Here is a 23,674-nt window from a genome sequence, read left to right as displayed (position 1 = left end):
AGATTCTGTTTTCATTTCCCTAGCAATATCAATACTGCTCTTGGAAATGATGGAGGTCTGAACATTTTCATGTTACCTTGACCCTGAAAAGATGTCTAAATAGGTGGAAACTCCGCATGGCAGGACCATAAGACTCTCATCTTCCACACGCTTTCTTGTGTTATTTACCTAGTTACAGATCACCATGCTACACTGTAGAATCAAAGTTCTCCACTAACTAATGATGCATTCTTTGTCACTTAGATTTCAGAGATGTGATTGACAACACAGGATCCTCGTCCATGGGGAACGAAGGCTGTTGGGTTCAGTAGGAGTTGAGGAGTTACACAATGCTCAAGATTTATTCAAATCTTTGCAGAACTCAGGCAGAAAAACGGAGCAGATGGAAAAGGTTGTCTGGAAAAATAAGACTAGCTTCATCAGAAATGTGTTCCTTACAATATTAAGATGATAAGAAAGAAATGTGTGTTAAATTTACGAGAAATGAATTCCCCTATGGCAGCAGAGTGACAGGAAGTTAGGAAGGATGACTTAAGGCCACAATAATCTTAGAGTGAGAGCCATGTTACTCTGTAGTGTCACAAAAAACAGTCCATCTTGAAGTACCTTAAAAATCCCAAGTCTTTGTTATATTATACCCTATTGATCAAATATTGGACTTTTATGAGGCAGTTAGCTTAGAAAGAAAGACAGAAAGAAAGAAAGAATGAAAGACTAATGTATTTCTCAAGTATCAGAGGGGTAGACATGTCATTCTGTATCCGCACCTGAAAAAATGGATATTTGTCAATGAAAGCTTATTCCCCAAAAATCTGTTCGGATTGGACTTCACATTGCTTGTCTTTTTCTTAAGGATTATGTCTAAGAAACTAGGTCAATTCATCTCCATTATATTATATATAAAACATTGGCTTTCTGATTCTGTCCTTGTTTCAGAAAGCGGAGAGTTTACGAACAGCTTTTCTCAGGCACTCCTTGACCTCCTTGTTTCTCAGGCAGTAGATGATTGGGTTGATCAGGGGATTCAGGACTGTGCAGAAGACAGAGAATATTTTTTCTGATTTCTTCGAAGCGTTGATTATTGGAACCACATAGACAGCAAACACTATCACATAGTACACTGTCACTACAGTGAGGTGAGAGGAGCATTTGGAAAAGGCCTTTTTCCTTCCAGCGGTGGAAGGGATTTTCAGGACGGTGATGATGATACAAACATAAGATGCCAGAGTCAGTAGACAGGGTACAAGTGTCACAATAGCAGCGAGAACAAACGCCACCAGTTGCAATGTCTGGGTGTCAGTACAGGCCAGCTTTATCATTGGCACAAATTCACAGAAGTAATGGTCAATTTCCTTGGAATCACAGAACGTTAACTGCCATATGAAAGCATTTACTATGGCACAAAAAAGAAAGCCAATTATCCAGGAAGCTGCCACCAGCTGGCCACAAACCTTGCCATTCATCAAAGCAGCGTAATGGAGGGGATGGCATATCGCCAAATACCGATCGTAAGACATGGCCGCAAGGATCATATTTTCAGTAGCTGACAAAACACCAAACAAATATAATTGCACCATGCAGCCATTAAGAGAAACAGCTCTGTCCCCAGTCAGGAGGCTGCTCAGAAACCTGGGCAGAATTGCAGTGGAGAAGCAGGTTTCCAAGCAGGCCAAGTTCCCCAGTAAGAAGTACATGGGGGTGTGAAGTTGCCGATCAGCTGTAACCAGCGCAATGATGAGTAAGTTCCCAGCCAAAGTCACAATGTAGATCATGAGAAACACGAGGAACAGAAGGGTCTGCAATTCTGGTTCTTCCCCAAATCCTACGATGATGAATTCTGTGATGAGTGTTTGGTTTCTTCCTTTCACTTTCTCCATAATATTTATCTAGGAAAAGAAGAATATTAAATATTGATCAGGGAACGCAATCCAGTTGTGAGATATATTTGCCTGTTGCAAAACTGAGTTAGATAAACTTGTATGACTACATATCTCCACTGCAAAAATTAAATTGTCAATACACCAAGAAAGAGGCATTCACATAAGTTCAGCTTCCAGTATCAGGGAACCAGGAGCCCAGAACTCCTGCTGAATTGCTGATATTTTCCTTTCAAATTCCACGAGCTCTACTAAACTGCAAAGAAAGACTTGTAGGCTGCAGTCTTGAAACATCTGTATCAGGGGACATTGTAACGGTTTTCAAGTGCCTAAAAGAGGGTTACAAAGAGGAGGAGGGAGCAAAAATGTTCTCCTTGGCCTCTGAGGGTAATGCAAAGAGAAATGGGCTTGAACTGCAGCAAGGGAGGTTTAGCTTGGACTTTAGGAAAAACTTTCTAACTGTCAGGATGGTTAAAAACTGGCATAAATTGCCAAGGAAGGTTGTGGAATCTGCATCACTGGAGATATTTCAGAGCAGTGTAGACATAGCCTAAGAGGGCGCTGAAGTACAGGAATGCGTGACCTCAGTAGTTGATGTAATCGCCATCCTTAGAAATATTAAAGGCCGGTCTTGAGAAAAAACTGGCTGGGACAATTTACGTGGGGTTGGTGTTACTTTGAGCACGGAGATAGACTAGGTGACCTCTTGAGGTCTCTTTTAATTCTCATCATCTGAGACTTGAGCAGCACCTCTGGGCTATCAAAGCTATCCTGCCATTATTAGAATAACTAGCGCAATGAAAGGTAGGATTTGCAGATCTACCAAAACAGGGGATTACACAACCCAGATGCTGTATAGACAAGCACCATAAAACACAATTAAACAGTAGCGAGGCTGTGGATGGTATAAAGGTCTACACAGCTGTACCAGCACATTCAAACAAAAATTAGCACCATTAGATTGATGCAGATATAATACCTACAGAGACAGATCAAAAACCAAAAATGTAAAACCACACCATGGGCTGTCAGCTTATGTCACTTATATAAGTGCGTTGTATCAGCTTCATGTGGTTTTACACCAGGGCAACCAAGAAAAAAATACAGTCACATGAAAAAAAGTGAAGGAAAAATAAATATGAAAACGCATCGAGAGAGACATAATGCATTTCAGTGCTTCCCAGCCCTCTTGGTGAAATAGTTTTTTTTTTTTTGTTGTTTCCTAATATCCAACCTATGACTCCCCCTCTGTAATTCGAGAACACTGCTCCTTGTTATGCCATCTCACTACTGAGAAGAGCCTCTCTCCATTATCTTTAGTTTTCTCCATTTCATAAGTTGAAGGCAGCAGTCGAACTGCTTCTCATTCTTCTCTTCTGTAAAGTAAATAATCCAAAACCTTTCGGCCTCGGCTCATAGGTCATGTGATCCACCCTCCTAATCAGGTTGGTTGCCCTCCACCGGACCTGCTCCAATGTATCCACATTTTTTAATACCAGCGTGCCCAGAACAGGATACAATACTCCAGATCAACAAGAAGTCCTTTGGCACCTTTTGGACTCACAGGGATTTTGGAGCATAAGCTTTTGTGGGCAAAGACCCGCTTTGTCAGAGGTGTATGTGTGGGAGGGGAGTTCTGGTAGTCTATAAGGTGCCACAGTACTCCTCTTCTTCTTGAAGATACAGACTAACACGGCTACCTCTGCAATAGTCCAGATGCGGCCTCATTAGTGCAGAAGAAAGGGGTATAATCACTTATCTAGATCTGCTAAAAATGCTCCTCCTAATGCACCCAAATATGCTGTTAGCATTCATGCAGCTTCCTGTCACTAAACTACGGGTATCAGAGCCGATACGTATGGAATCCCCTCCAAGCTTTTCTACTACATACTTCTGTAAGGAGCAATTGTAGTCTGACACTGGCAGGACATAAATGTATAACACAAAATTGCAAATCATGATCAACACAGAAAGAAGAAGTACGGACATAATTTTGTTTAAAAATATTTAAGAGTCATCAAATTGAGAGGTTGAAAAAGCACAACGCACGTACAAGCAGCTCACACAATTCACAAATACATACAGTCTTCCAGGCTGATTCCATTAGCGGCTGTTGGTCAGGATTGGCATGCCTCATGTTTTTAACCTTTGGTTGCCACCAGCTGGGAAGGGGTGATACAGGTGCTATATAGAAGGCTTGATGATTAACCTACTGGGCTGCATTAGGAGGACCATTTTCAGTAGAAATAGGGGGATGATTATTCCCTTCTCCTGGGCACTGGCTTGGCCACTTCTGCAGGATTGTGTCTAGTTCCGGACCCCTCACCAGTACGGAAAGGATGTGGTTCCACTGGAGAAGGTAAAACATTTACAAGCGATTCAATTCTTTATGACTTGGGGGAGGATTAAGCTGATGTTTTATTTCTTTCCCAAATCAGAAAGTCTTGGGGGTCATGGGGACACTGACGAATTGTAATGAACAGTCTGTGCTCCAAGATGTAAGAGTAAAAGAGGCTTACTAGGAGTACGAAATCAGATTTGTACATTTCGCCCTGAAAATCTATTGTCGGTTGCCCCTGAAACCTAAAACTTCTTTCGGGCTTCCTGAGATATAATTATTTTCTTTGCAATACGTTTCCAGTTCTCTTCGCCCATTGACAGTCTTCAATGTTCTCAGTAAATGAAGGGTTGGGTTCCTACCTGGTTGTCTTTCTTCTTTCAAGTTTCTTGGTGTAATTTGTCATTATTCGCTTTCACAGAAATTCACCTGTCTCATGGCTGGTGATATATAATTCCTATGAAATAATGCAGTTCCCATTGATATTTCTGCTCGAGGCAATTTGCAACTATTGCAAAAAGCAAAGTTTATATTTATAGTGAAGAGAAGGCAATGGTACTAATAAACCATAATGACTAGTCTCAAGGGGGAAGTCATGGAAAACAACTGATTCCAATGGGAAAATACTGAAGACAGGGAAATTATTGGCCTAAAAGGCAAACCAAGGGGGGAAAAGGGAAAAATCCAAACAAATTTAAAAATACAGAACTTCTAATCTCAGTAGAAATTTCAATATATGATTCTTATTGGCTGTGTCTACACGTGCACGCTACTTCGAAGTAGCGGCACTAACTTCGAAATAGCACCCGTCGCGGCGACACGCGTTGGGCGCCATTTCGAAGTTAACTTCGACGTTAGGCGGCGAGACGTTGAAGTCGCTAACCTCATGAGGGGATCGGAATAGCGCCCTAATTCGACGTTCAACGTCGAAGTAGGGACCGTGTAGATGATCCGTGTCCCGCCACGTCGAAATTGTGGGGTCCTCCATGGCATCCATCAGCTGGGGGGTTGAGAGACGCTGTCTCTCCAGCCCGTGCGGGGCTCTATGGTCACCGTGTGCAGCAGCCTTTAGCCCAGGGCTTCTGGCTGCTGCTGCTGCAGTGGAGGATTCATGCTGCATGCAAAGGGTCTGCAACTCGTTGTCGGCTCTGTGGATCTTGTGCTGTTTAGTGCAAGTGTGTCTGGGAGGGGCCCTTTAAGGGAGCGGCTGGCTGTTGAGTCCGCCCTGTGACCCTGTCTGCAGCTGTGCTTGGCACCCTTATTTTGATGTGTGCTACTGTGGCGTGTAGACGTTCCCTCGCAGCGCCTATTTCGATGTGGTGCTGTGCAACGTCGATGTTGAACATCGACGTTGCCAGCCCTGGAGGACGTGTAGATGTTATTCATCGAAATACCCTATTTCGATGTCGCCACATCGAAATAGGCTACTTTGATGTAGGCTTCACGTGTAGACGTAGCCATTATGTATTAACTAATACAGAGGAACTCATTGAGAATTTGAAAATGGCAGGTAGCTTGGGAGAAAGTGATCATGAAATCACAGAGTTCATGATTCTAAGAAATAGTGAAAGGGAGACCGCAAAATAGAGGCAGTGCCACTTGCACACTGCCCCACAACCTGCACACTTCACCTACCACCTGCATACTGCCCGCCCCCCCGCCGCAAAAGCACACATCACTCAGGAGTTTGGGGAAAATAAAACTGTAACTCATTGTTAACTAATCGAACTGATGGACTGTGATATTGGAACAACAATTTGCACAACTATATTCATGTGGGGGATCACTATGCATATGGGGGGGCACATGGATGGGCTTTCTGTCGGCTCATCACTCCAGGGAAGGGGTGGATGGATGCGACCTCCACCATTAATAGCTCTGCAATTTCACATTGGAGAACCTTTTGGTGAATACCATCTGGTCCTGGAGACTTGCTACTGTTTAGCTTATCAGTTAGTTCCAAAACCTCTTCTATTGACACTTCAATCTGAGACAGTTCCTCAGGTTTGTCACCTACAAAGGAGGGCTCAGATTTGGGAACCTCTGTAATATCCTCAGCCGTGAAGATAGAAGGAAAGAAATCATTTAGTTTCTCTGCAATGGAATCATCTTTCTTGATTGCTCCTTTTATATCTCTATCATCCAGGGGTCCCACTGCTTTTTTAGCGGGCTTCCAGGTCCTCGAAGTGGAGCCACCACTCCATAATTTCCACCTGGCGCTGGAGGGAGGTGGCCACCTCGGGGTCTATGGGGGATAGACCCTGACCCCAGTGGGGGTCCTTCAGGTAGTCATGATCCGGGGATCCAGGGTAGCTGCCTTGGACAAAGGATGATGACATTCTGTCCTAGCCTTCAGATCGTATTGATGTGGTAATGGGGGGAAGAGAGAGGGTGGCCATGGGTACCAAGCCCTGTCCCATGGCCCACGCCCTCCACCCCCCTTTGGGCAGTCGGTCCCCATCCCCTTTCCCCTTCCATGGAGGCGTATTGCTGTGGGCAGCCTCTTTATGTTGTCTGCACCCCACCCCTTCCTCTTTGGGGGCTGAGAAAGTTCATACAGCCCCCTCTCTTTCCAAAGAACGGGCCAAGAATCAAAAATGAAGACTCTTCTTTCAAAAGAAGTGCCTGTCGGAGCATCTCCATGTGTTTTCTTTCCAAATAAGATTTCAAAAGGTGACACCATTCCTGAAATGGGAAAGGAAGAGTGATTTTGAAAGGAGCACCACATTCTTCAATTTACTTTTGAAAGAATGTTTTTTGTGTGTGCATGCTCCATGGGCTCTTTCAAAAGAGCCCCCTTCTTTTCAAAAATCTTTCTGAAGAACTTAGCAGTGTAGATGCAGCCTAGAACTGCAAGGCAACTCGAGAGATCATCGGGTCCAATCCCCTACCCTCACAGCAACACCAGGCACTGTCTAGACCATCCCCCATGCATGTTCATCTAACCTGCTCTTAAATATCTGATATTACATTCTTTTAGGCCCTTGAAATCTGCTATCACATCCACTCCCAGGTTTCCCTTTTCTAAACTAAGCAAACCAAATATTTTTGGTCTTCCTTCATAGCTCATATTCTATAGACCTTTCAACATTCCTGTTCCTCTTCTCTGGATCTTCTCCCATTTCTCCACATCTTCCTGCAAATGTGGTGCCCAGAACATCACAAAATACTCCAGCTGAGGCCTCATCCACAGACAATAAAGCAGAAGAACGATTTCTCATAACACTCTGTTAATGCATTCCAGAATGAGTTTTGCTTTTTTTTCCCAACAGCATCACACTGTTGACTCAAAGCTAGTTTGTGGTACACTATAACCCCTAGATCCCTTTCTGAGGTACCCCGACATAGACAATCGCTTCCCATTCTCATTTGCACTAGATATTTTGTTCTCATGTACATAGTAATATCAACCTCCATACTGCACTTGGGAATGATGGAGTTATGAACATTTTCATGTTACCTTGACCCTGAAAAGATGTCTAAATAGGTGGCAACTCCTCATGGCAGGACCATAAGACTCTGTTCTTCCACAAGCTTTCTTGTGTTATTTACCTAGTTACAGATCACCGTGCTTCACTGTCCAATCAAAGTTCTCCACTAACTAATGATGCAATGTTTGTCACCTAGTTTTCAGGGGTGTAGTTGACAAGAAAGGATCCTCGTCCATGGGGAAAGAAGGCCATTGTGTTCAGTGGGAGTTGAGGACTTTCACAATGCTCGAGATTTATTTAAATCCTTGCAGAACTCAGGAAGAAAAACGGAGCAGGTGGAAAAGGTTGTCTGGAAAAATAAGACTAGCTTCATTAGAATGTGTTTCTCACAATATTAAGATGAGAAGAAAGAAATGTGCATTAAATTTATGAAAAATGAATGCCTCAATGGCAGCAGAGTGACAGGAAGGAAGGAAGGACAACTTGTGGCCAAAATAATCTTAGAGTGAGAGCCATGTCAGTCTGTAGTGTCACAAAAAACAATCCATCTTGTAGCACCTTAAAAAATCCAAAGTCTCATGGTTAATTAATCGAACTGGTGGACTATGACATTGGAACAACTATTTGCACAACTATATTCATGGGGGGGATCACTATACACAAGGGGGGGCACATGAATGGGCTGCCTGTCAGCCCATCACTGCAGGGAAGGGGTGGATGGATGTGACCTCTACCGTGTCTGGGTTGATAGCCACCCCCTCTTGTCTGGAGTCCCCTGAGTTGCCAGCTGGGAGCTGGGAGGATGGGGAGATATGTCCAGGTCATGTCCTCAGCCTCGTTGTTGGCGGCAGGTTGGGGAGCAGGTGGGACAGCAAGGGGCAGCAGGGAGAATGGGGGGTTATCTGATCCACCAGGTCTTCAAATGAGGTCCCCACCCTGGTGGAAGTGTCCATAAAGTCCTGCAAGGTCTCCTGGTGCCAGGTGGCCTCCACCTCCGCGAAGTGGAGCTGACACTCCATAATTTCCACCTGGTACTGGAGGGAGGTGGCCACCTCGGCTCCATGGGTGCAAGACCCTGGCCCTATTGGGGGTACCTTCAGGTAATCATGGTGCAGGGATATAGGGCAGCTGCCTTGTACAAAGGATGGTGACATTCTGTCCTAGCCTTCAGATGGTATGGGTGTGGTAATGGGGGAAGAGAGAGGGTGGCTGTGAGTAGCAAGCCCTGCCCCATGGTCAACGCCCTCCACCCCCCTGTAGGCATTATGTCCCCATTCCCTTTCCCCTTCCGTGCAGGCATATCCCTTTGGGCAGTCTCTTTATGTTGTCTGCACCCCGCCTTTTCTTCCTGGGGGCTGGGTGCGTTCATACAGCCCCCGTTCTTCCCAAAGAATGGGCTAAGAATCAAAAATGAAGACTCTTCTTTCAAAAGAAGTTCCCCTCAGAGCATCTACCCATATTTTCTTTCCAAAGAAGCTTTCAAAAGGGGACACCATTCCTGAAACGGGAAAGGACGAGTGATTTCGTAAGGAGCACCACATTCTTTTGTTTTACTTTTGAAAGAATGCTTTTTATGTGTGGACGCTCCGTGGGCTCTTTCAAAAGAGCCCCCTTCTTTTCAAAAATCTTTCAAAAGAACTTACTAGTGTAGATGCAACCTAGAACTGGAAGGCACCTCCAGAGATCATCAAATCCAGTCCCATACCCTCACAGCAAGACCAGGCACTGTCTGCACCATCCCAGATGGTGGATTTAGTCATGGGCGGATCAGAAAGACTTCTTCAGATCACGCTTCAAACTTGCACCGGTCCTGTCCACCTGATCAGCGCTTATGTTCCAACCCTGTACGCCACACCAGAAGTAAAAGACAAATTCTATGACGTGCTTAGTGCTGCTGTAGCACAAATACCTGCTCGTGAACAACTGTGCATCTTGGGTGACTTCAAGGCAAGAGTTGGATCTGATTGGGCCTCATGGCCTTCCTGCTTAGGACACTTCGGTGTGGGAAAAATGAATGACAATGGACAGCGTCTCCTTGAACTGTGCACGTACCACAATCTGTGCATAACAAACACATTCTTCCCAACGAAGCCACAGCACAGAGTGTCGTGGAGACACCCACGCTCGAAGCACTGGCATCAACTAGATGTGGTCATCACTAGGTGTAAAAACCTCAAAAACATCCTTCTGACACACAGCTATCATAGTGCTGACTGTGATACAGATCACTCGCTAGTTTGCTCGAAGCTCAAGCTGAGACCCAAGAAGCTGTACTGCTGTAAACCTGCTGGAAGGCCCCGCATTGACGCCAGAAAGACGGCAAACTCGGAGAAAGCTGAAAAGTTCAGAGAGACCCTCCAGGAAAATCTGCGCAGCGGCCCTGGGGATGCCGATGCGACATCCAAATGACAACATCTGAGGGATACAGTTTACAACATGGCCTTGTCGGTTTTTTGAAGAAGAGCTAGAAACACAAACGACTGGTTCGAAGCTAACTCTGATGAGATGATTCTAGTCATTGAAAAGAAGCACGCTGCACTCCTGGAGTACAAATGCTCACCGAGCCAGAGTACCCAGCAAGCACTTAGAAAGGCCAGAAGAACTGTACAGCAGACAGCCAGGTGCTGTGCCAACAACCACTGGCTCCAGCTATGCAGCAGCATCCAGACCTGTGCCGACTTTGGTAATCTCAGAGGAATGTACGAGGGTATGAGGAAGGCATTAGGACCCACCCAGAACAAGATGGCACCTCTGAAATCCAAATCTGGTGAAGTCATGGCTGACAAAACCAAACAGATGGAGCGCTGGGTTGAGCACTACTCCGAGCTGTACTCACGCAAGAACATTGTGGTTGACGCAGCCCTCGATGCTGTCAAGCTCCTACCAGTAATGGACGAACTGGATCAAGAACCGACTGTGGATGAACTGAAGAGAGCCATCGACAGCATTGCAGCAGGAAAGGCCCCTGGCCAGGATGGTATACCACCGGAGGTAATCAAATGTGCCACAGGCACATTCCTGGAACCCCTACATGAGCTACTGTGCCTGCGCTGGAAAGAGGGTGAGGTTCCACAGGATATGCGCGACGCTAACATTATAACCTTGTATAAGAACAAAGGAGACAGAAGTGACTGCAACAACTACCGTGTAATCTACCTCCTAAGCGTCACTGGTAAACTGTTCTCTCGCGTCATCCTCGGCAGACTCCAGAAGATTGCTGAGAGGGTGTACCCCGAATCGCAGTGCGGATTCCGCGCAGAGAGGTCTACCGTTGACATGGTCTTCTCTCTAAGACAGCTGCTGGAGAAGTGCAGGGAGCAGAGAAAGCCACTCTACATAGCCTTCATTGACCTGACCAAGGCCTTTCACTTGGTCAGCAGGGATGGTCTGTTCAAACTGCTCCACAAGATAGGCTGTCCTCCATGGTTACTCAAGATGATCCAGTCATTCCACGAAGACATGAGAGGAACCATCCAATATGACGGCGCATTATCGGATGCTTTCAGAATCAGGAGCGGCGTCAAACAAGGATGCGTGCTTGCTCCGACACTGTTTGGGATCTTCTTCACACTCCTCCTGAAGCATGCCTTTGGATCTTCAACAGAGGGCATCTTGCTGCACACAAGATCTGATGGGAGACTGTTTAACCTTGCAAGGCTGAAAGCTAAGTCTAAGGTGCGAGAAGTCCTCATCAGAGACATGCTCTTCTCAGACGATGCTGCTGTAGTGTCTCACACAGAAGACCAGCTTCAAAAACTGCTGGATCAGTTCTCCAAAGCGTGCAAGGACTTTGGGCTCACCGTCAGCCTAAAGAAGACAAACGTACTCGGTCAGGATGTTGCTGAATCTCCATCAATCAGCATTGACAACTATACGTTAGAGGTCATCCACGAGTTCGTTTACCTCAGGTCCACCATCACTGACACCCTATCATTGGACGCTGAGCTAAATAGGAGGATCGCAAAAGCGGCCACAACTCTGTCCAGACTCAGCAAGAGAGTGTGGAATAACAACAAGCTGTACACTCACACCAAAATGCAAGTTTACAGAGCCTGCATCCTCAGCACCCTCCTTTATGGCAGCGAGACTTGGACCTTGTATGCCCGCTAGGAAAAGAGGCTGAACGTCTTCCACTTGCGCTGCCTCAGGCGCATCCTTGGAATATCATGGAACGACAGAGTGACCAACACCGCCGTCCTCGAGCAAGCTGGAATCCCAACTATGCACACCCTCGTCAGGCAGCGTCGACTCCGCTGGCTTGGCCACGTCCACAGGATGAATGATGGAAGGATTCCAAAAGACATCCTGTATGGTGAGCTACCCTCTGGCAAAAGACCTCCCGGACACCCCCAGTTGCGCTAGAAAGATGTCTGCAAGAGAGACTTCAGAGAGGTAGACATTGAGCTGGACACCTGGGAAGAATGAGCCAATGACCGCAGCAGATGGAGGCAGGGGTTACACAAGGAACTTCAGAAGGGCGAGATGAAGATCAGACAGCTAGCAGAGGAGAAGCGAGCACAGAGAAAGCACAATAAGGACTTGCCAGAAACCCACTACATCTGCAAGAGATGCAGCAAGGACTGTCACTCTTGTGTGGGTCTTCATAGTCACAATAGATGCTTCAAATGAAGTCCTCAATTGAAACTTTAAAGGGTGCGATCCATAGTCTATGCAGACTGAAGGATGCCTACTACTACTACTACTCATAGCTCATGTTCATTGGACCTTTCAAAATTCTTGTTGCTCTTCTCTGGACCTTCTCCCATTTCTCCACATCTTTCTGCAAATGTGCTGCCCAGAATATCAGATAATACTTCAGTAGAGGCCTCATCCACAGAGAATAAGGCAGAAGAATGATTTCTCATTACTTGCTCACAACTCTCTGTTAATGCATTCCAGAATGAGTTTTGCTTTTTTTTCCAACAGCATCACACTGTTGACTCAAAGCTACTTTGTGGTACACTATGACCCCTAGATCCCTTTCTGAAGTACTCCTACATAGACAATCGCTTCCCATTCTCATTTCCATTACATATTTTGTTTTCATGTGCCTAGCAATATCAACATCCATACTGCTCTTGGAAATGATGGAGGTTTGAACATTTTCATGTTACCTTGACCCTGAAATGATGTCTAAATAGGCACAAATTTTGCATGGCAGGACCATAAGACTCTGATCGTCCACAAGCTTTCTTTTGTTATTTACTTAGTTACAGATCACCATGCTATGTTGTCCAATCAAAGTTCTCCACTAACTAATGATGTAATCTTTGTCACTTAGATTTCAGAGGTGTAATTGACAACACAGGATCCTTGTCCATGGGGAATGAAGGCCATTGGATTCCGTAGGAGTTGAGGAGTTTCACAATGCTCGAGATTTATTAAAATTCTTGCAGAACTTAGGCAGAAAAACGGAGTAGATGAAAAAGGGTGTCTGGAAAAATAAGACTAGCTTCATTAAAATTGTGTTTCTTACAATATTAAAGTGAGAAGAAAGAAATGTGTATTAAATTTATGAGAAATTAATTCCCCAAATGGCAGCAGAGTGACAGGAAGGAAGGAAGAAAGGAAGGAAGGAAGGATAACTTGGGACCAAAATAGACTTAGAATGAGAGCCATGTTAGTCTGTAGTGTCACAAAAAAACAATCCATCTTGAAATACCTTAAAAAATCCCAAGTCTTTGGCATATTATACCCTATTGATCAAATATTGGACTTTTATGAGGTTGCTTAGCAAAGAAAGAAAGAAAGAAAGAAGTACTAATGTATTTCTCAAATATCAAAGGGGTAGCCATGTTAGTCTGTATCCACACCTTAAAGACTGCATCTGAAAAAATGGATATTTGTCAATGAAAGCTTCTTCCCCAAAAATCTGTTCGGATTGGAGTTCACATTGCTTGTCTAGTTCTTAAGGATTATGTCTAAGAAACCAGGTCAATTCATCTCCATGATATTTGATATAAAAAATTGGCTTTCTGGTTCTATCCCTGTTTCAGAAAGCAGAGATTTTATGAACTGATTTTCTCAGGCACTCCTTGACCTCCTTGTTTCGCAGGCAGTAGATGAGTGGGTTGATCAGGGGATTCAGGACTGTGCAGAAGACAGAGAATATTTTTTCTGATATCTTCGAAGGGTTGATTATTGGAACCACATAGACAGCAAACACTATCACGTAGTACACTGTCACTACAGTGAGGTGAGAGGAGCATTTGGAAAAGGCCTTTTTCCTTCCAGCAGTGGAAGGGATTTTTAGGACAGTGGTGATGATACAAACGTAGGATGCCAGAGTCAGTAGACAGGGTACAAGCGTCACAATAGCAGCAACAACAAATGCCACCAGTTGCAAAGTCTGGGTGTCAGTACAGGCCAGCTTTATCATCGGCACAAATTCACAGAAGTAATGGTCAATTTCTTTCGACTCACAGAACGTTAACTGCCACACGAAACCATTTACTATGGCACAAAAAAGAAAGCCACTTATCCAGGAAGCTGCCACCAGCTGGCCACAAACCCTGCCATTCATCAGAGCAGCATAATGGAGGGGATGGCATATTGCCAAATATCGATCATAAGACATGGCCGCGAGGATCATATTTTCAATAGTTGACAGAACAGCAAAGAAATATAATTGTACCCTGCAACCATTAACAGAAACAGTTCTGTCCCCAGTCAGGAGGCTGGTCAGCAGCCTGGGAAGAATTGCAGAGGAGAAGCAGCTCTCCAAGCAGGCCAAGTTCCACAGTAAGAAGTACATGGGGGTGTGTAGTTGCCGATCAGCTGTAACCAGTGCAATGATGAGGAAGTTCCCAGCCAAAGTCACAATGTAGATCATGAGAAACACGAGGAACAGAAGGGTCTGCAATTCTGGGTCTTCCCCAAATCCTAGGATGACGAATTCTGTGATGAGTGTTTGGTTTCTTCCTTTCACTTTCTCCATAATATTTATCTAGGAAAAGAAGAATATTAAATATTGATCAGGGAACGCAACCCAGTTGTGAGGTGTATATGACAGTTTCAAAATTGAGTTAGACAAATGTATATGACTACATCTTTCCACTGGAAAACTCAACTAGTCAATAAACCAAGAAAAAGGCATGCAAATAAGACCTTCAGCTTCCAGTATGAGAGAACCAGGAGCCCAGAACTCCTGCTGAATTGCTAATGTGTTCCTTTCAAATTCCACGAGCTCTACTAAACTGCAAAGAAAGACTTACATTCTGCAATATTGAAACATCTGTATCAGGGGACATGATAACAGTTTTTAAGTGCCTGAAAAAGGGTTACAAAGAGGAGGAGGGAGCAAAACTGTTCTCCTTGGCCTCTGAGGGTAATGCGAAGAGAAATGGGCTTGAACTGCAGCAAGGGAGGCTTAGTTTGGACATTAGGGAAAACTTTCTAGCTGTCAGGATGGTTAAAAACTGGCATAAATTGCCAAGGAAGGTTGTGGAATCTGCATCACTGGAGATATTTAAGAGCAGTGTAAACATAGCCTAAGAGGGCGCTGAAGTACAGGAATGCGTGACCTAGGTAATTGATGTAATTGCCATCCTTAGAAATCTTAAAGGCTAGTCTTGAGAAAAACCTGGCTGGGACAATTTCGGTGGGGTTGGTGTTGCTTTGACTAGGGAGATAGACTAGGTGACCTCTTGAGGTCTCTTTCAATTCTCGTCATCTGAGACTTGAGTAGCTCGTCTGGGCTACCAAATCTATCCTGCCATTTTTAGTACAACTAGCGCAGTCAAAGGTAGGATTTGCAGATCTATGAGAACAGGTGATTAGACAGCCCAGATGCTGTATAGACATGCATCATAAAACACAGTTAAACAGTAGCGAGGCTGTGGATTCCATAAAGGTCTACACAGCTATACCAGCACATTCAATGAAAAATTAGCACCATTAGATTAATGCAGTAAGAAAACCGACAGAGACAGATCATAACCCAAAAGCGTAAACCCACACCATGGGCTGTCGGTTAATCTCGCTTATAGAAGTGTGCATTGTATCGGGTTCATGTGGTTTTCCACCTGTGCAACCAAGACCAAAATCCAGTCACATGAAAAAAAAGTATAAGAAAAATAAAAATGAAAATGCATCAAGAGAGACATAAGAACAATTTTTATTGTGATGTGAGAATGCTCCTGCAGAAAACAAACTGATTTGGTGTCCATTAACAGAGGAGCTATATAGACAGAATGAGGTAAAAATACAGAGCGAAGACAAGGAAAGAGTGAAAGATTGTTTATTTCTCGAAATAATATAAGTAGTAAGATAGAGATATCTTTAAACATCCCCACCCTCCTGGTGAAAGAGATTTTTTTGTTTCCTAACATCCAAAATATGCCTCCCCCTCTGCAATTTGAGACCACTGCTCCTTGTTATGCCATCTGTCAGTGCTGAGAACAGCCTCTCTCCATTATCTTTAGATTTCTCCAGTTGAAGGCAGCAGTCGAGCTGCTTCTCATTTTTCTCTTCTGTAAAGTAAATAATCCAAAATCTTTCAGCCTCGCCTCATAGGTCATGTGCTCCAGCCTCCGAATCAGGTTCTTTGCCCTCCACCGGACCTGCTCCAATGTATCCACCTTTTTCAATACCGGGGTGCCCAGAACAGGATACAATACTCCAGATCAACAAGAAGTCCTTTGGCACCTTTTGGACTCACAGGGATTTTGGAGCATAAGCTTTTGTGGGCAAAGACCCGCATCATCAGATGTGTATGTGTGGGAGGGGAGTTCTGGTAGTCTATAAGGTGCCACAGGACTCCTTCTTGTTCTTGAAGATACAGACTAACACGGCTACCTGTGCAATACTCCAGATTCGGCCTCACTAGTGCAGAAGAAAAGGGTATAATCACTTATCTAGATCTGCTAGAAATGCTCCTCCTAATGCACCCCAGTATGCTGTTAGCCTTCATGCAGATCCCTGTCCTTAAAGTACAGGAATCAGAGCTAATACGTATGAAATCTCTTCCAAGCTTTTCTCTTACATACTTCTGGGAGGAGCAATTGTAGTCAGACACTGGCAGGACATAAATATATAACACAAAATTGCAAATCATGATCAACACAGAAAGAGGAAGTACAGACATAATTTTGTTGAAAAATATTTAAGAGTCATAAGATTGAGAGGTTAAAAAAGTACAATGCACTGTGGTGCATCAGGGGGTGGAAAGTAGCCAGACAAAGTCTCCCCCTTACAAGCCAGCTTGCTCGTTGCCCCTCTCCGCCCCCACTGAGGAGCACACAGGGCACGGAAATGGCTGCTGACAGCACAGTCTTTGATGCCCTCATTGAGGCCCAGATATGCTGGCTTATCGTGACCCTGAGAAGCAGAAAGTACAGATAGAAGGCTAACAGGCCAGACTGTCAACATGAGAGGGGGGGTGAACCCTCAAGAAATCACCCCAGCTGGCATTGATCAATATGATACACACACAATCACCCAGAAGGGGACGTGCCCCGCCCGCACAAAAGAATGTCCTGTACTCCTAAATTGTTTATCTCTTGTCTTACAAGTGCAAACTAAGTAGAAATGCCCTTGTAACAAACTGGCGTCACAAAGACAGACCAGTATGATCTGGCACCATAGATAAGAAAGAGAATACGTAACCCAAAAGGGGTATAAAAGATGAGTCCAGCAGAACTCTAACTTTGAGTGCATTCAACCAACTTCCTGCTGGTCGGGTCAGGTGATTGCCTCCCGAGGTCCACAACTGGGGACGCCCAACCTCGTATTCGTCTTTCCGCGGAATTGAGTGACCGATCCGGCTTGGCTACGCTGGTATCGAGAGACGCAGAGAGGGTAAGATACACCCATGCTAGGTCTCTGACTTTTTTTGTGCACAGCTAAAGAATTAGAGCTCTGTAACTAGTGCCAAGATATCATTGTGTTAGATGGTAACAGATATCTTTGTATTGGATTGTAACATAACTTGTTAACACCTGTACTTTGCTAGCATATAAGAAGTAAACAATAGCCTTTTGTAACCGCACGTTTATAACTGTAGGTTAAATAAACTTGTAACTAGTTAAGATCCAAGCCTAACTATTTTGTTAACCCTTTTGTCACTGCAACACAGCCGGCACAACAAAAGAACTTTAACCGTTTGGTTACTACAGCCTGGCCATGGGTGAGTGTGCTAGGAGCTGCCTGCTCTAACAGTAAAAAAATGGGTTGTTTAGGACCCAGGGGAGTACCTCACCGCACATTACCTGGCCGCCGGCTAACATGCACGTACAAGGAGCTCACACAATTCACAAATACATACAGTCTTCCAGGCTGATTCCATGAGAGGCTGTTGGTTAGCATAGGCATGCCTCGTGTTTTTAACCCCTGGTTGCCACCAGCTGGGAATGGGTAATACAGGTGCTATATAGAACGCTTGATGACTGACCTACTGGGCTGCATTAGGAGGACAATTTTCAGCAGATCTAGAGGAGTGATTCATCCCCTCTCATGGGCGCTGGCATGGTCACATCTTCAGGATTGTGTCCAGTTCCGGACCCCTCACCAGTATAGAATGGAAGTGGTTCCACTGGAGAAGGTCCAGCATTTACAATCAATTCGATTCTTTATGACATGGGGGAGGAATAAGCTGATATTTTTTTCTTTCCCAACTCAGATTTGTCTTGGGGGTCATGGGGACACTGATGAACCATCATTAACAGCCTGTGCTCTAAGATGTAAGAGTAGAAGAGGCTTACTAGGAGTACGAAATCAGATTTGTACATTTGGCCCTGAAGATCTGTTGTCGGTTGTACCTGAAAACTAAAACTTCCTTCCGGTTTCCTGATATATAATTAGTTTCTTTGCAATACATTTACAGTTCTCTTCGCCCATTGATAGTCTTCAATGTTCTCAGTAAATGAAGGGTTGGGTTCCTACCTGGTTGTCTTTCTTCTTTCGAGATTCTTGGTGCAATTTATCATTATTCGCTTTCACAGAAATTCACCTCTCTCATGGCTGGTGATACGTAATTCCTATCAAATGATGCAATTCCCCTTGATATTTCTCAGAGAGGCCATTTGCAAGTATTGCAAGAAGCGAAGTCAATATTTATATATGAAGAGAAGACAATGGTAGTAGTAAACCATAATGACTCGTCTCCAAGGGGAAGTCATGGAAAACAACTGATTCCAATGGGAAAATACTGAAGACAGGGAAATTATTGGCCCAAAAGGCAAACCAATGGGGGAAAAGGGAAAAATCCAAACAAATTTATAAATACAGAACTTCTAATCTCAGTAGAAATTTCAATATATGATTCTTATTATTTATTACCTAATACAGAGGAACCCATTGAGAATTTGAAAATGGCAGGTAGCTTGGGAGAAAGTGACCATGAAATCACAGAGTTCATGATTCTAAGAAATAGTGAAAGGGAGACAGCAAAATAGAGGCAGTGCCACTTGTACACTGCCCCACCACCTGCACACTTCACCTATCACCTACATGCTGCCCCCCCTCCCCCCGCCACAAAAGCACACATCACTCAGGGGTTTGGGGAAAAGAAAACTGTGAGTCATTGTTAATTAATCGAACTGGTGGACTATGATGTTGGAACAACAATTTGTACAACTACATTCATGTGGGGGATCACTGTACATATGGGGGTGTACATGGATGGGCTGCCTGTCGGCCCATCATTGCAGGGAAGGGTGGATGGATGCGACCCCCGCCGTGTTTTGGTCGATAGCCACCCCCCTTTGTCCAGAGTCCCCTGAGCGGCCAGCTGGGAGCTGGGAGGATGGGGAGGTACGTCCGGGGTATGTCCTCAGCCCGGTTGTTGGTGGCAGGATGGGGAGCAGGTGGGACAGCATGTGGGGCAGCAGAGAAAGTGGAGAGAGTAGGCATCTGGTTCACCAGGTCGTCAAATGACGTCCCCAACCTGGTGAACGTGTCCATAAATTCTTGCCACGGCTCTTGGTGCCAGGTGGCCTCCAGCTCCTCGAAGTATATCCACCACTCCATAATTTCCACCTGGCACTGGAGGGAGGTAGCCACCTCGAGGTCCATGGGGGCAAGACCCTTGCTCAGTGGGGATACTTTTAGGTAGTCATGGTCCAGCGATCCAGGGCAGCTGTCTGGGACGAAGGATGGTGACATTCTGTCCTAGCCCTCAGATGGTATGGATGTGGTAATGGGGGGAAGAGAGAGGGTGGCCGTCAGTACCAAGCCCTGCCCCATGGCCCACGCCCTCCAACCCCCTGTGGGCATTAGGTCCCCATCCTCTGTCCCCTTCCATGCAGGCATATCCCTGTGGGTAGTCCCTTTATGTGGTCTGCACCCCACCCTTTCCTCATTGGGGGTTGGGTACGTTCATACAGCCCCCTCTCTTTCCAAAGAACGGGCCAGGAATCAAAAATGAAGACTCTTTTTTCAAAAGAAGTTCCCGTGAGAGGATCTACGCATGTTTTCTTTCCAAAGAAGCTTTCAACATGGGACTTCATTCCTTAAACGGGAAAGGAAGAGTGATTTCGAAAGGAGCACCACATTCTTTTGATTTACTTTTGAAACAATGGTTTTTGTGTGTGGATGTTCCATGGGCTCTTTCAAAAGAGCCCCCTTCTTTTCAAAAATATTTCAAAAGAACTTGTTAGTGTAGATGCAACCTACAACTGGAAGGCACCTTGAGAGATCATCGAGTCCAGTTCCCTACCCTCAAAGCAAGACCAGGCACTGTCTAGACCATCTCAGATGCATGTTTATCTAACCTGCTCTTATATATGTGCAGTGATAGAAATTCTCCAACCTCCCTCAGCAATTTATTCCAAAGTTTAATCACCCTGACTGTAAGGAATTTTTTACCAATGCCCCATATAGACCTCCTTTGCTGTAATTTAAGTCCATTGCCTCTTGTCCTATCCTCCAAGGCTGAGAAGAACTGTTTTTCTCCCTCTCCATTGTTACATTCTTTTCACCTCTTGAAATCTGCTATCACATCCCCTCCCAGTTTTCCCCTTTCTAAACTAAGCAAACCAAATATTTTTGGTCTTCCTTCATAGCTTATCTTCTCTAGAACTTTCAACATTCTTGTTGCTCTTCTCTGGACCTTCTCCCATTTCTCCACATCTTTCTGCAAATGTGGTGCCCAGAATATCACATAATACTCCAGCAGAGGCCTCATCCACAGAGAATAAAGCAGAAAAACAATTTCCCGTGTCTTGCCCACAACACTCCTTTTAATGCATCCCAGAATGATTTTTTCTTTTTTTTTTCCAACAGCATCACACTGTTGACTCAAATCTAGTTTGTGGTACACTATGACCCCTAGATCCCTGTCTGCAGTACTCTTACATAGACAATCGCTTCCCATTTTCGTTTGCATTAGATAGTTTTTTTCATGTACCTAGCAATAACAATGTCCATACTGCTCTTGGGAATGATGGAGGTATTAACATTTTCATGTTACCTTGACCCTGAAAAGATGTCTAAATAGGTGGAAACTCCGCATGGCAGGACCATAAGATTCTCATCTTCCACAAGCTTTCTTGTGTTATTTACCTAGTTACAGATCACCATGCTACGCTGTCCAATCAAAGTTCTCCACTAACTAACGATAGAATCTTTGTCACTTAGTTTTCAGAGGTGTAATTGACAACACAGGATCCTCGTCCATGGGTATTGAAGGCCATTGTGTTCAGTGGGAGTTGAGGACTTTCACAATGCTCGAGATTTATTTAAATCGTTGCAGAACTCAGTCCAAAAAACGGAGCAGATGGAAAAGGGTGGCTGGAAAAATAAGACTAGCTTCATTAAAATGTGTTTCTTACAATATTAAAGTGAGAAGAAAGAAATGTGTATTAAATTTATGAGAAATGAATTCCCCAATGGCAGCAGAGCGACAGGAAGGAGGGAAGGAAGGTAGGAAGGACAATTTGGGGCCAAAATAATCTTAGAGTGAGAGCCATGTTAGTCTGTAGTGTCACAAAAAGAATCCATCTTTTAGTACCTTAAAAAATCCCAAATCTTTGGCATATTACACCCTATTGATCAAATATTGGACTTTTATGAGGCTGCTTAGCTGAGAAAGAAAGAAAGAACAAAAGACTAACATATTTCTCAAGTATCAGAGGGGTAGCCGTGGTAGTCTATATCCTCACCTTAGAGACTGCATCTGAAAAAAATGGATATTTGTTTATGTAAACATATTCCCCAAAAATCTGTTCAGCTTGGACTTCCCATTGCTTTTGTAGTTCTTAAGGATAATGTCTAAGAAACTCGATCAGTTCACCTCCATGATATTATATATAAAAAATTGCATTCTGTTTCTATCCCTATTTCAGAATGCAGAGAGTTTATAAAAAACAGCTTTTCTCAGGCACTCCTTGAACTCCTTGTTTCGCAGGCAGTAGATGACAGGGTTTATCATGGGATTCAGGACTGTGCAGAAGACGGAGAATATTTTTTCTGGTATCTTGGAAGCATTGACTATTGGAACTACAGAAACAGCAAACACTATGACGTAGTAGACAGCTACTGCAGTGAGGTGAGAGGAGCATTTGGAAAAGGCCTTTTTCCTTCCAGCGGTGGAAGGGATTTTCAGGACAGTGGCGATGATATAAGCATAGGATGTTAGAGTCAGTAGACAGGGGATAAGTGTCACAACAGCAGCAACAACAAATGCCAGCAGTTGCAAAGTCTGGGTGTCAGTACAAGCCAGCTTTAGCATTGGCACAAATGCACAGAAGTAATGGTCAATTTCCTTGGAATCACAGAACGTTAACTGCCACACATAAGCATTTACTATGGCACAACTCAGAAAGCCACTTATCCAGGAAGCTACCACCAGCTGGCCACAAACCTTGCCATTCATCAGAGCAGCATAATGGAGGGGATGGCATATTGCCAAATACCGATCGTAAGACATGGCCGCGAGGATCATATTTTCTATGGTTGACAAGACACCAAAGAAATATAATTGCACAGTGCAGCCATTAATAGAAACAGTTCTGTCCCCAGTCAGGAGGCTGCTCAGCAGCCTGGGCACAATTGCAGAGGAGAAGCAGGTCTCCAAGCAGGCCAAGTTCCACAGTAAGAAGTACATGGGGGTGTGAAGTTGCCGATCAGCCACAACCAGAGCAATTATGAGGATGTTTCCAGCCAATGTCACAATGTAGATAACAAGAAACATGAGGATGAGAAGGGGCCGTAATTCTGGGACTTCTCCAAATCCTACGATGATGAATTCTGTGATGAGTGTTTGGTTTCTCTCTGCTACTTTCTCCATAACCTTTATCTACAAAAAGAAGAACATCAAATATTGATGACGGTACGTATTCTGGTTCTGAGTCCTTTTTCACTGGTGGAAAACTGAATTAGGTAAACTTGTATGACTACATCTCTCCATTGGAAAAATGAAATTGTCAATAAACCAAGAAAGATGCTTCTAATTAAAGGTTACGCTTCCCACATTAGAGAACAAAGAGACCAGAACTCCTGCTGAATTGTTGATATGTTCCTTCCAAATTCCATGAGTTCTACTGAACTGCAAAAAGAGACTTTTCAGCTGTACTATTGAAATATCTGTATCAAGGGACCTGATAGCGGGTTGGAAGTATGTAAAAGGGGGTTACAAGGACTTGGGAGAAAAATGGTTCTCCTTGGCCTCTGAGGATAATGCAAGGAGCAATGTGCTTTATTTGCAGCAAAGGAAGTTTAGGTTGGACATTATACAAAATTTCCTCACTCTCAGGATGGTTAAGCACTGGAATATATTGACTAGGGAGGTTGCGGAATCTCCATTACTGGAGATATTTAAGAGCATGTTAGACAGATGTAGTTGTAGCCTAAGAGAGCAGTGAAGTACAGGAATGTGTCACTTACGTACTTGGCGTAATCACCATCCTTGGAAATGTTTAAGGACAGTCACAGGAAAACCCTGGTAGAGACAATTTCAGTGGGGTTGGTGTTGATTTGAGCAAGGAGCTAGATTAGGTGACCTCTTGAGGTGTCTTTCAACTCTCGTCTTCTGAGACTCGAGCAGCTCGTCTAAAGCTACCCTGCCATTTTTGGCATAACTAGCTCAGTCA

General features: G+C 44.3%; 3 protein-coding genes across 3 annotated transcripts; all 3 read right to left on the bottom strand.

Moving 5' to 3' along the window:
* Window positions 1-932: 932 nt before the first annotated feature.
* Window positions 933-1,877, bottom strand: LOC142004862 (olfactory receptor 6F1-like). The gene has a single exon (XM_074982543.1). It carries the CDS (start codon window positions 1,875-1,877, stop codon window positions 933-935), a length of 945 nt encoding a protein of 314 aa, XP_074838644.1.
* An 11,761-nt stretch (window positions 1,878-13,638) lies between these two features.
* Window positions 13,639-14,583, bottom strand: LOC142004861 (olfactory receptor 6F1-like). The gene has a single exon (XM_074982542.1). The coding sequence runs from the start codon at window positions 14,581-14,583 to the stop codon at window positions 13,639-13,641; it is 945 nt and encodes a 314-aa protein (XP_074838643.1).
* Window positions 14,584-21,924: 7,341 nt separating this feature from the next.
* On the bottom strand, window positions 21,925-22,872 carry LOC142004860 (olfactory receptor 6F1-like). The gene has a single exon (XM_074982541.1). The coding sequence runs from the start codon at window positions 22,870-22,872 to the stop codon at window positions 21,925-21,927; it is 948 nt and encodes a 315-aa protein (XP_074838642.1).
* Window positions 22,873-23,674: the final 802 nt, after the last annotated feature.

The sequence above is a fragment of the Carettochelys insculpta genome, chromosome 32 (genome assembly GCF_033958435.1).
Source record: "Carettochelys insculpta isolate YL-2023 chromosome 32, ASM3395843v1, whole genome shotgun sequence".
NCBI classification, from domain to species: Eukaryota; Metazoa; Chordata; order Testudines; family Carettochelyidae; genus Carettochelys; species Carettochelys insculpta.
The sequence above is the reverse complement of the archived record's forward strand: the minus strand, read 5'-3'. Positions and strand labels throughout refer to the sequence as shown.